At 33.4% G+C, this 13,450-nt stretch overlaps 1 protein-coding gene across 1 annotated transcript in view; it reads left to right on the top strand.

The window, feature by feature from the left end:
* Positions 1–13,450, top strand: part of LOC142323983 (putative fatty acyl-CoA reductase CG5065) — a 102,472-nt gene that overhangs the window by 51,056 nt on the left and 37,966 nt on the right. Inside the window, exon 3 of the mRNA XM_075364450.1 lies at positions 6,267–6,515. Within this exon, the coding sequence (XP_075220565.1) occupies positions 6,267–6,515 (249 nt within the window). The remainder of the gene's footprint in view (positions 1–6,266; positions 6,516–13,450) is intronic.

The following is a 13,450-nucleotide window of genomic DNA, read 5'->3' as shown; positions in this document are numbered from 1 at the left end:
AGGTCCACCCAGTGGGTTGGTCTAGTGGTGAACTAGTCTTCCCAAATCAGCTGATTTTCATAAATGCATTGTTCAAGTCGAGAGTTCTAAGGTTCAAATCCTACTAAAGTCAGTTACTTTTATACGGATTTGAATACTAGATCATGGATACCGGTGTTCTTTGGTGTTGGGCTTCAATTAACCGAACATCTCACAGACGGTCGACCTGAGACTGTACAAGACTACACTTTATTTACATTCATATATATCATTCTCATTCCTCCTCTGAAGTAATACCTTAACGATGGTTCCGGAGGCTAAACAGAAAAGGAAAGATCTCAAAGCCCACTACAGATTTCAGGGTGAATTTTTTTTAAGATTGAGGAAGTAATGGCAATTATTAATTTAATAATAATTAATAATTTAAATTATTTACGTTTTATTTTAATTTACAACGTCTGAAGCCTATGGAAAAACTTACCTATTCAGATCGGCAAAACATTAGATTTTTAAGCAGAGTGCAAGATTTTTTAAGGCTTTCCGTAATAACAATGATGAATATTTGTTAAACGGTACGTCATTATTCATATTCAATGTAATAAAACCCTAAATTTATTCCTCATGGTAGCCGTCAAAACATTACGAAGTACAGACACTCGTTGCAGAAATAGATCTCGGAGATCGATTTGTGGGAAATAAAAAAACATTTCTTCTTAACGATTCAAATATTTTCTCAAACTGGCTCGTGATGTTTTAAAATAATGAATCCGACAGATTCAATTACTAATGTCAATTCTCACCACAACCATAAATGAGTCTTCTGCTTGCAGCTTGCTTTACTTTCATTATTTCGTTTGCATAGCTGGCAGGATTTTTAATTACAGAAAGGCTATTCAGTCACTCGAAATAAAATTTTCACGGTTCTAATTTTTTATTTATTTATTTGAATGAAAAAATTAAACCACAGTTGTAAATTGGAGTGTAATTAGAAAAATCAAAAAGCTAGAATCTTTAGTAGAATGAGTTGAGTGAGTCAGTTATTATGCACGTCAGTTATTGCTTGAACGCTTTCCGAGAGCAAACGATAAAAAGAACGAATGTGTGTTTTCAGGCGAGTGTGCGATTTTTCGAAGCTCTCGTAACGAAACCGTTTTTTTTTTTTGTTGAGAAAATCGAACACCATTCACCTCATGTTGTGTTTTGGGCTGGGGGATGACAGCCCAAACATCTCCTTGGTCCTAATTTTTTCGATGGCGCACTTCAGCACAGTTATCTGAGAATATCGAAGACTGGTTGCTTCTAAAATTAACGGCAAAAGGTATAGATGACATCATTACATTTCAGCAAGACGGTGCTCCAGCGTGTTTAGCTTTGAATGTCCGCAGACGCCTCAGTGATGTTTTTCCGAATCGCTGGATCGGACATGAGTCAGAACAGATACAGTCTCTATTGCCTTGGCCAACAAGAAGCCCTGATATCATCACACATGACAGTGCACTCTGGGGTTTTGTAAAAGAATGGATCTGAAAACGCAGATACGTCAACAACGAGCACCTCCAAGACGCTGTTCGGTAAGCATTTGAAATGATCCCACCCGATATGCTGTTGCGGTTGAATAACCGGACATAGAGGTGCGTACAGCTGTGCTTTGAATGTGGTTGAACCCACACAGACGTTTTAGATCCATAGAAAGTAAGCTGCACCTATCCTAATTATTTCATAACTAGCGTAACGGGGCTTCCCGTCCATCGTTGTTCTTTAAAAAATCATAGTTTTTACAATAAATCTGCTTAATGTGTGATCAAGTAGAATATTCTGTCGGCGTTATAATTTTTCTCTAAATGTATTTATTACTTGTATCACATTTTGTGAATTTGTAGATTTCAAATTATTCAAGTAATTTATTCCACGGTTTTACTTGCCTTATGTACAACCTGCATGACAAATATAAGATAGATATTATTATTTTATAGTAAATATCTGAGTATGAGTGCCCATCTACCACTATGAGTGGTTTGGAAAGTTTATTCTACAAGCAAAATATATTTTCTTGTTTTACTCGACTCTTTATTATGCAGCCAGTCTGCCCATTGCAGTATCTGTAATTTACATTTTCCTGCTTTGCTTTGGTCATTCATATTATTGTGTCAACATATGAACCACTCATGTACAAGAAGTATTACATCTTCTCAGAAAGAATCAAGTCATCTACAACCAAAAAATTATTTAATCTATTAAATGCACTCTGTAATTAGTTTGTGTAGTATACTTCCTGGGTTCTTGTGTTATTAATTTTTTACGCTTATTTTATTTGTGATTTTGAAATTAGTATAGTATCCTTTTTTCCTTAAAGTATTGCCAATTCTTTACTAATGTTTGTCAATTTATCTAATAAGGATTTTTTTTGTCAGTTATTTAGTGAGTGTTTAGATATTAATGTATTCTAACATCATTAACATGTTCTAATATTCTAGAGAGAACGTAAATTTGGTTGTGAATTGGAAGAATGAAAATAATCATCTTGTGTCACCATTATGTAGAAGTTTGATGTCATCAACTTTGCCAGTACAGTGTTCTGTTTTTTAATTAACAGTAAACATAAATTTTCATAGTATTTTGGAAAAATTTCAACCAGGAGACTAGAAATGGATGAACCCCTCTTAGTCAAGAGAGTACCCCCCGCTTTCCATTGATGTATAATGTTATTAACCCATACCGATATTTAATGCATCTTTTGTTACATTTCATTATCTCTGTTTTTCTGTTATCTTCAAATTAAATTTCTCTCTGATCAATGAATCCATAGACTTCAGTATTTCTTCTCATTTATATTTAGTTTCAGTTAAAAGAAAGCAAATGTTATCATCTTTCTACTTGAATTGTTGCCATATGTCAAAGTAGTATATGTAAGTTAAGTATGAATTAGTCGGTGTAAGTTAGTGCAGTCTGTAACTACTGACTATTGCATAGATTACAATTAATTTTATCTTCTCTACAATTTAATTCTTAATCCCTGAAAATTTTATTCCATTTCATTATCAGATTCCGTCTAAAGATTTAAAAATGATATATGTAGTTTGATTTTTTTTTAACTTGCCTTCAATTTCTCAGAGTTTCATCTTCTTAATTAAGAGTACCCATGTGCTCTTAGCTCATTCTTTCTGAACCCAAAACGGTCTTCATCTTCCATGACATTCTCCAATAAACAATGCATAATTTATTAAGTATCTCAGGTTCTGCTAATGTTATTAGATACTGAAACAATTATTAGTGCTAATAACTAATAAGAATATTTCTATGTTGTAAACTTAAAATCATTTTTAACAAAAGTAAATTCAAATTAATTTTCTTCACATTTATGCAAACAGATTTCATAAAGTATATGAGTATATTTTGAAACATATAAAATAAAACCATCTAATAAAAAAAGTCATATGCCTCAATAGTGTTTCAGAAAATTTACTCAGATAGAGTACTTAATAGTATAACTAATATAGAGACTGTTACATGTAGAACAAATAAAGGTGTTAAACAATTATGCTGTTGGAGTCTTGTGTCGAATGATAAAAATAAAATTACACAAACATGAATACTAATAACTTAAGAAATCAAGTTGAACAACCACCCAATTAGGTGGAGGTTTAAATTGAAACAGGAGAAAAATTTGAGATGAAATAAAGATGAGGCTGAAAACAGATAGAGAAATATCCATCATCGTGATAAGTATTATACCCATTGAATCATTTATAATCTTAAAACTTAATTTAAAATTAGTTATATATCATATCAATAAGCAAAATATCTAAAAAGAATAACACAACAGAATTCAACTCTAGAAGAATATATTTTGGTCTCCATGCTGAAAACAAAAAGAAGACTAAAAAAAATGTATCCTATCAAGATAAAATACTTTCTTTTTTTTTCTATTTTTCTTTTGTTTACTTTATGTATATTTTTTACTTGGAATATTTTGATTAATGCATTAATAATAATTAAAAACATAAATTATTTTTTATTCTTTAATGTAAGTTACAATTAAAATTCGAATTTGAATACGGTCTAACTGAAAGACGCTTCTCAAGAAGTAGTTTTGTTTTATTAATCAACTTAACTGGTTCATTTATTAATATTTTTAATTATAAAGAATAATATGGAATGAATCATAATTGTAATTGCCAAAAAATTTATATAAAGATGTATCACAAAGTTCTCCTGGGACTTCCATAACCTATTCTACTCAAGAAAATAATGAAAAAAGTTCATATAAACATATGTCCAAAAATGCTTCATTTGCGAGTTATGGCTAGTGAAAGATTTCAGCTATCTCAGAGAAATGAGGTTGTACTGAAATTTTTAGGATGTTAAGTGGCAGAATTAGATTTCTCATGATTTTTTACCTGAAAAATTGAATAAAACAGGTCCAAACCGTATCTACTGTAGTTTTCAAGAAATCTGGGGTGAAAATCAATAAATTGAGGTAATAACCCCTGTTTTTATGTTTGACGTACAATAACTTTGTTAAATGGGTAAAACACATAAAACTTCTAAACAAAACTTGTAAAGAATCTAATTCTGGACAAAATGGTGTAAGATAAGTTGAATAAAACAAAGAAAAATTCAAATTTTGTTTAGAAACAGTACATTACTACATGTGTCAAGTAAGTACGTGCTAAGTATACTTTGCTTCTCAGCGCAAGAGGAACATCTTCAAGACGTTGCGGCAATTCTTCTTGAAGAAAGTACAAGTAGACCTCAGAATTTAGGCGGCTAGGTAATAGGAGTGGTCTAAACAGCTGATTGTGAAAGAGGCTGCAACAGATATATATATATATATATGTTGATGTTGGTTACAGATAGGTTATGTTGATGTTGATGTACAGCATTACTTCAATGGCAAACCGATCATGTTCAGACTAAAATTCATAGAAAACCTTCGCTTACAACAACACAGTTCACCATACCTATATACTTAATATACCCTACAGAATGATTTAAACACTAGTACAATATTGTGCAATGCTGATTAGCTGTTGTTATTTTATTACCAACTTTGGAATAATAATTTTTCAAATAATTTATTGTATTTCTATCATAATAATAAAAATTATCTAAGTAATTTTTATTTATTTATTTTTATTTTCCCATTGTGTAATTTCCTTTTTTTAAATTTCTTAACAGTAATTTTTAACAGTAAGTTTGATTTTTACAAATTTTTCTCAACCCCCAAAAATGAATTTTGTTTTTGTTTACATTAAATAAGTACTTTTAAACACATGTAGTAATGTATTGTTTCTAAATAAATTCAAATTTTTCTAATTTCTCGTTTTATTCACCTTATGTTGCACGATTTTGTTTAGAATTAAATTCTCTACAGTTTTGTTTAGAAGTTTTATATGTTTATTACCAATTTAACAAAGTTACTATAAGTCAAACATAAAAACAAGATTTTTTACCCCAATTTGTTAGTTTTCACCCCAGATTTCTCAAAAACTTCCACAGCTACGGTTCTGGGACCTATTTTATTCAATATTTCAGGTCAAAAACCATGAAAAAATCACTAATTCTGCCCTTTAATTAACATCCTAAAAATTTGTTTCCTAAAATCCTAAAATTTCAGTACAATCTCATTTCACCAGGGTAGCTGAAATCTGAGCAAAATCCTTCATTATCCATAACTCCCAAACGAAGCATTTTAGAACATATGTTTTTATGGACTTTTTTCCATTATTTTCACGAGAAGAATAGGTTATGAAAGTCCCGGGAGAACTTTGTGATACTTATATATACCATTCCATCACAGAGGAGTTTAACGTCCAAAGAGTAATCCAAGAGTACATCTTCAAAAGGTTCACACCCAAATCAAAGTAAAACAGTACTGAAATATATTAACAGCTCTAAAAATCTAGACAGCTTCAATAAAAGAAACATTTCAAACTTGCTACTTTGATAGACTATCACAATATTTACAAAGGATAACTTCATGATAGCTGTCGCAATCTGATGATACCCACAGCAATGCAATATCTTTTAATGTGTTTGGGAAAATGCAACCACTTTCTTTTTTGGTGTGAAACATAATAAAACTTTCTACTAGCATAGAAGCTGATTTTGTTTCTACCAATATTTTGATTCACAATGGTTATCTAAGTGGCTTCCAGGCTGATAACTTATACTTACCCTGAAGATATTTAGAAGTAATTTATTAGTTAACAATCATAAATAAATATGAATAGTTAATAAGCACATACATCATAATATGAAATAATACATATAAATCTTTGTTGCAGATATTTGACTGGATTAAGAAAAATAATTCAGAATTATTAAATAAACTGATGCCCATTAGTGGAGACATCACAAAACCTGAATTAGGTCTTAGTAATGTTGATCAAACATTACTGATTGAAAATGTTTCAATAGTTTTTCATTCTGCTGCAACTGTTAAATTTGATGAAGCATTAAAGCAGTCAGTTGAAATGAATTTGCTGGGTACAAAAAAACTTGTCATACTCTGTCACAAAATGTCCAAATTAGAAGTAAGTAAATGTGAATAAGACATATTAATAGTAATAAAATCATTTAGTTGTTTGATAAGAAAATAAAGCTACTACCAATATAATTTTTATCATACATAGGAGTGTCAAATAAATAAATGAAGTAAGGCTTTTTACCTTCTCTTCATTTTAGGAAACATAAAGACAGTACACAGGATGACCAACAAGTGAGAAGCTGAGGGAAGTCAAAAACCTTATTCTTTGCCCAAAATATTCAATAAGCCAAAAAAAAGAATGGACTTCTAACAAGATGTTCAGCAAAACTATCTTCTGCTAACAGGCTTATATCATTCAAATTGATATGGCCACTGAAACTATGTTTTCTGAGATAAGCTCAAAAATGATAAACTTCTGTCTGTTTTTCTTTTCATTAGCAATAACAATTATATCATAAGTATACTTTTATATGCTCCATAATTATTAAATGTCAGGGTTCTTTTTTTACAAATGTATTTTTCATAATAGGTAATGACTTTTTAACAGAATCTGTTATACAGTTAAATATTTATTTTACTTATTCCACAATGTAAAACTAATTTCACATTTCATTTCTTTATATCTGTTTTATGTTCAAATGTACTAATACAAAAAAGGAAATATAATAAAACATTAGAAACCATTTTTCTAATGTTTTATTAACATTAGAAAATGTTAATAAAACATTTTCATGTTAATAAACATTATTAACATGATTCATAATTGGCTGGAATTGGATTACACGCTGCATTCCGTACATGCTACTAATGTAGCATGTACAAAAACACATCCTACTGATAACAAAACACTTGTTTTGTTTTGAAGACAAAGTTATAACAACATGGTCTTCAATTTAATTTTCTCAGATATTTCTATTGATTTAATCCAAATTTTCATCTACAATTACAAATATAGAGAACTAGAAACATATTTAAATTACATAGGTACAGAACCCTTAATGCCAGAACAACAGAGTTGAAGAGAATTGAATAATTAGAAAGGTAAAAGTATTCTGTGCTTCTTGAATTTTAAGAGACCATATAATTTGTGTTCAGATCATAAATTACAAAGTTTAATTTAATATAAAATTTTCTAAGAAAGTTATAAAAAATCAGATTAATATATTAAAGTATTCTCTCATGTTTAAAGCTGTGTCAAAACACATCCCTAAATATTTAAAACCAACACTTTCTCAAGCGTTAAACAAAGAAATAGTTCTACCAAAGTTAAGGTTGTGACTAGTCAGCAGACTATATAAAAAAATATTTTTCTTTGTCTAAAAATAACATATTTTATTGTGGGACCACAATAAGAGATCACTTTGTAAGCCAAATCTTGCACCATATTCCGTTAAACATTTTTATGAATCTACGGCAATATAAAAAAAATCTACATCATTAGTAAGAGCAGTAATTTCACCAAAACATTTTCGGTAAGAAACATTTTTAACATTACATAAAATACTCAAAACTGTTCCTGAGATAACTATAATTAATTATAAACAGTGAAGTTACATCATTTCTCACTCTTAACAGATTATAATCCGTAACCAAAAAGATAACTTGTTTGGTTACTTAATAACTATCTGGTTTAATAACTATAATTTTTGAGCAATATCTGCCACACCAATTGCTAAAGAATTTCCAATAAAGGTGCACAGTGACCACTGTATGAAATGATTTTAAGAAGTCAAAAGAATGATGTAAAGTAATCAAATGCAAGGAATTATTGACCTTCTTGATAGGATATAGAAGCATACACTTTGTGATTAAACACTCCAGAATGCACATTAATCCTTACCAAAATTAACTTTGTTAATTAAAAAGGGCAATAACCAACTTCACTGTGGTTACTATCTAGGAGATTTATCTATAATTTCCCAACTCCTCTTTTGCTCCTTTCTTGAAGAAGGTTCACTAATGTTTTCTTAAGACGAGACAGAAATTCTTCAGAAGTCAAGATCTATTTAAAGATAGACTGTAAAATAAGAACAATTAATTAGGATACACAAAATAATATGATTAATAATAAGTAAGGATAACTTTTTAAAAGTAATTCATCTTCATCAGGAGTTCTTTATCTTTAAATTTCTAACTCAAATCTATAACTCATAACCTTCTAAAATAAATTGTTTGCCTAGAAGGGAAACTGCCCTTGAAAGATTACCTCCATAGAATTGAAAATTAGAATAATTTTTAAAAATAAGATGTAGCAGTATCAATATTAAATCTTTTAAATTCATCTGTAATTGATTTTAGGCCTATAAATTTGTTTTTTTTTTCACCTCCAGGACCACCGTTAGGTATTGCTTCAGAGGATGAGATGAATAATTTGTAGTGTTTGTGAAAAATGCCATGCTTGATCAGGTTTGAATCCTGAGACCTCCAGATGAATGGCTGAGACATTAAGAGGTCCGCTAGGCCTATCAACTTAGTTCTTACTAACATTTCTTAAACAACCTGTACGCCCTCCCACCCTTTTTTTTTGCTTCTGCCTAATAACAGATGTAATATATTTATTGTTTTTCTTTGTAACTCCTATTTTAAAACCACTACAGATTTCTGAAATATTCTTTTATTAATAATTCAGAACACATAGTATTTCTATAAACTGGTAACACAAACAAATCATTTCACAGCCACGACTTAGATTTTCTATACAAAGGATTCTGTTTTTTTTTTAATTTTAAAATGTGGATCTTCCACAAGTTTAAGTATTACAATCATTAAATTGTTTTATGACTTTTGTCAGTCATTTTTTTTTTAACAAAAATATTAAAATCTTTACAAATAAACGCTACATGATAAATTGCAAGCCTTTAATTTTAAATAAAATTATAAATCTTAAATTTAATTCAATTAAAATTTAGAATTATTTTTCCATTGCTAACAAAAAGATGAATACATCACTGACACAAAATCAATTACATTAACTGAAATATCATTAACAAAGTCATTTAAATCAAGATTCACAATTCCTACTTCTATAACAGAATTTTGAAATCATATTGTAGTCCTAACTAATCTGACAAACATGATCTAGAAAAGTTTGTTAATCTCACTGGCAAAACAACAATAGATTTAAATTTACTAACAATGCATTTTATTTACTTATAACAGAACAAAATTAATTACAAACCGAAATATAAATACTTATCTGTTAATATTAAATTACATTAGTACTAACAATTAATACTCATTTCAATTCAAATAACACTTCATTAATGATCAATTTCTGTAGTCTATAAATAGTTGATAAATACAATTAAAACTTAATTACTTCAATCTAATGAAAAAATAAATTACTATTTCATCAGTGACAGTATTTATTTAAAAACATCACTTATTCAAACTTACAATCATACATACTATACAGTCATTAATAATATAATATACTTGCAGTTTCATTATTTTTACCCAAATTCTGTAGAAAATATAACAGTAAAATATTACTCTACTTGCATTTGAGCTCAACAAAATAAATAAATGAAAATTGTATTCCATGTTCTTAATATTATGAACAAATCTTAAAATTACAGTAAAGATTGACATAAGTGAATTAAATATTATTTTTTATCCATTTAAAATAATAAATATAAAATAAAGATCCACATAAAATATTTTCAATAATATATATTTACAATCAAATTACTTAGTTCTCAACATAAAGTTATAAAGAAAACGTTTTTCTTATGGTTAAGCTTCATAACTTTCTAATCATTTTCAAACAAAAGAATTTTACCAGATTGGATTAAAAAATTCACACTCTTTTCCTTTTTTTGTCATAGTTTTAATTTGATAAGAAACAACATACAAAATTTTTATCATTCTTGAAAGCCTGAAAATAAGCCTATGACATGATTTTTTTTACAAAATCTTTTAACTGACACCCAACATATTCAACAGTGATTCTACAGCATCAATCATTACTCAATTTCAACTCTTGCCAGCCCATAGGCTGTTAATCAAAGGCTTGATGCTGTCATAACAGACATCAGTATCAGTTACATAAATTTTGATACACAAATCATTTCCAGTCTAACAGACAGTGTCAACAATACTCTTGTTCTCATGAGAACAATGACAGTAAGAAGCAATGAAAGTTCATTTCCAACGATCAATGCTAGAAAAAGAGCCCGCCAAGAGAGGCCCATAGAACAGGCCACCAATTCATAACGTGGGCGCTCACCCTCGACCAAAATCCGCAAATCCGCCTCATCGCTGAGGGTTTGCAAGCTGCAAAAGGCACGAAGGGCAGCAGCACACATCAGGTCAGCCAGCCGAGGGACCCCCAAACCGCCATCAATATGCCGGGAATACAACACGCCGTTGAATATACAAAGCGGAAGTATTTCCTCAACGACCCGGCGGATCATAGCATCTAAACGCTTAAACTGGTTCACGGACGAGAGCTGCAAAATAAGTAAATAGTAAAAGCCGGGCAAGACATAGTACAACTAATCCAGCTTCGGACGAGGTTTCAAAGTATGCCGCCTGACGCAGTCACAAGCCAAAGCTATCTCACGAGAATTGAAGATTCCTGTGGCTAGGGTAATAAAATAAGCGCCCAACTAGCGGAGTTCATCGGAGACGCCTAGACATCGGAGAGAGACAGGTCGACTGTAGCAACCAAATCCGACCCAACCCACGTTTTGCCTTTCCGCTGCACACAAAAGGCAGCACACTTGTCTGGAGATAGACCGAGGCCAACAGAGAGGAGATACAAGGATACCTCAGAAACAGCAGGTTTCAGAGAGCTTTTGTCCTGAAACAGGAGCACAAAGTCGTCGCCGAAAGCTAAGACAGGCTAACTAACGCGGTCTTTTTTTCTTTTTCTTGTTTAGCCTCCGGTAACTACCGTTGAGATAATACTTCAGAGGATGATATGTATGAGTGTAAACGAAGCGTAGTCCTGTACATTCTCAGTTCGACCATTCCTGAGATGTGTGGTTAATTGAAACCCAACCACCAAAGAACACCGGTATCCACGACCTAGAATTAAAATCCGTGTAAAAACAACTGGCTTTACTAGGACTTGAACGCTGGAACTCTCGACTTCCAAATCAGCTGATTTGGGAAGACGCGTTCACCAATAGACTAACCCGGTGGGTTTAAACTAACACGGTCTAAAACGAAAGAACCAAACGCGGTCTAAAGACGATGAATCAGAGGGTCAAGGACTAGATTGAACAATACAGGGAAGAGAGGATCCCCCTGCTTAACAGCCCTTAGCAAGCGCAATTTCAATCCACCACACTCCTTAAAGGTAGTAGAATTCCCACTATACATCTCTCCGACAATCGCAACGAGCTGACTATGAAGCACGCAAAACCCCTAAGATAGCTTCATGAAAAACACAATCGAAGGCTTTGGCGATATCAAGCACAGCGGCGCACAGGCTACCTTTCTTTCCTGAAGATATGGTCCTATCTATCAGGTGAACGTTAATAAAACACCCGTTACCGCGTTGCGCGGACGAGAGGGACACATTGGCACGAAGCTTGCCCTCTAGAACCCCACTAAACAACCTAGCGAAAAGATTGCTGACTGTGAACGGCCGCCACCCAGAAATGGAAAACAGGTAAAGACCTGTCTTCAAGGAAAAGTCCTTTATTGGGAATAAGGGACGTTAAGTTCCGCCGCCAACAGGAAGGATAACGGCCAGACCACAGTAGAAGATTAAATAGGCCATCAAAAACATCATTAAGGTCAAGTACACAGAATAACGTATCCCGACGAACACCATCAGGACTAGGGGCACACCTCTTTTTAACTCGTTTAAGCCGCGCACAACCTCCGAACTGGTAACAGAGCCACAGGTGGGAGAACCCTGAGAAACCGACAAGACCAGGCCGCAAGATCAAGGATCACTCCACAAGGCCTCATAAGTAGCACGAACCTGGGTCGATGGCAGAGAAGCGTTTTCTCCAGGAAGCATGTCACCCAAGCAATTCTTCCTAACCAGATCACCCAGCTTGGATGGACAACCCCGGAAATGTTCCTGGGTCGTCGCATAGCGCCGTCGCTTGAAATGGCCCGACCGCTCGACGGCAGCCGACCAAAACGGGCATGGGAAGAAGTCGCGGCAGATTTAGCCCAGAAATCAGCCAACACCTGAGACGCCAAATGATCAGCGAACTGGTCAATCCAGGCAGCATCGGGATAGTGATCGGCTCCCCAAACCTCAGCAAGCTCTATAGCCAGAGGATGTACGTGGTCGCAGCCGAGCCAATATTGACGGAGACATTCAGACCAGTCTTGACAAAATGTCCCAGAAGAAGAAGCCAGAGACAAAGATGAAGAGCCGAGGCCAACGGAACCAACAGCAGCTACAAGAGAGGCGGAAACAAAATGCTCACCAACGACACTGGGGGCAACAACCCCTTCGAGCGAAGAAGAGCAATCTTGTCACGGATCTGCTTAGCCGATTTCGAGGACAACCTGGGGCGCAAAAGCGAGGTATAAAGAGAGGTATCAAGAGTCGATCCAAAGAACTAGAGTAAAATAGAATCCTTGTCATGGGTCCAAACAGTGTCCCAAGAAAGGGTGGACGCGGATGCAGCACGAAGTCTTTCCTCCATCCGCAAGGCCGGATGCCAGTAGCGACAGTGAGTCGAAAGACCCCTACGAGAACGGAACCCGGCCGAACACAGAGCGCAAACAAACGGGAGAGGGTCGGAGGGAGGACCACGGCATTTGGAGTAATGGCAAATAGCTGCATGCGGGCGAGCAAAACTCTTACCACACAAGAGACAAGTAAAGTCAAGGACAGTGTCTGCATGTAGTAGACGGTGATGCCGCCCCAAGCCACCCGGCTTCTGGAACCAATTGAAAAAGATCGAGACCCTCCAAGGGACCTGATAAGGCCTCGTTAAGCCCGAGCGGGAAAAATGTAAATTACCGGCCATAATAGGTCCTCTTAATATTCAAATCGAACGCCCT

Source organism: Lycorma delicatula, chromosome 1 (genome assembly GCF_047948215.1).
Source record: "Lycorma delicatula isolate Av1 chromosome 1, ASM4794821v1, whole genome shotgun sequence".
In the NCBI taxonomy this organism is placed as follows: Eukaryota; Metazoa; Arthropoda; class Insecta; order Hemiptera; family Fulgoridae; genus Lycorma; species Lycorma delicatula.
Note: the sequence above shows the minus strand (reverse complement) of the source record. Positions and strands in the feature narration are given on the sequence as shown.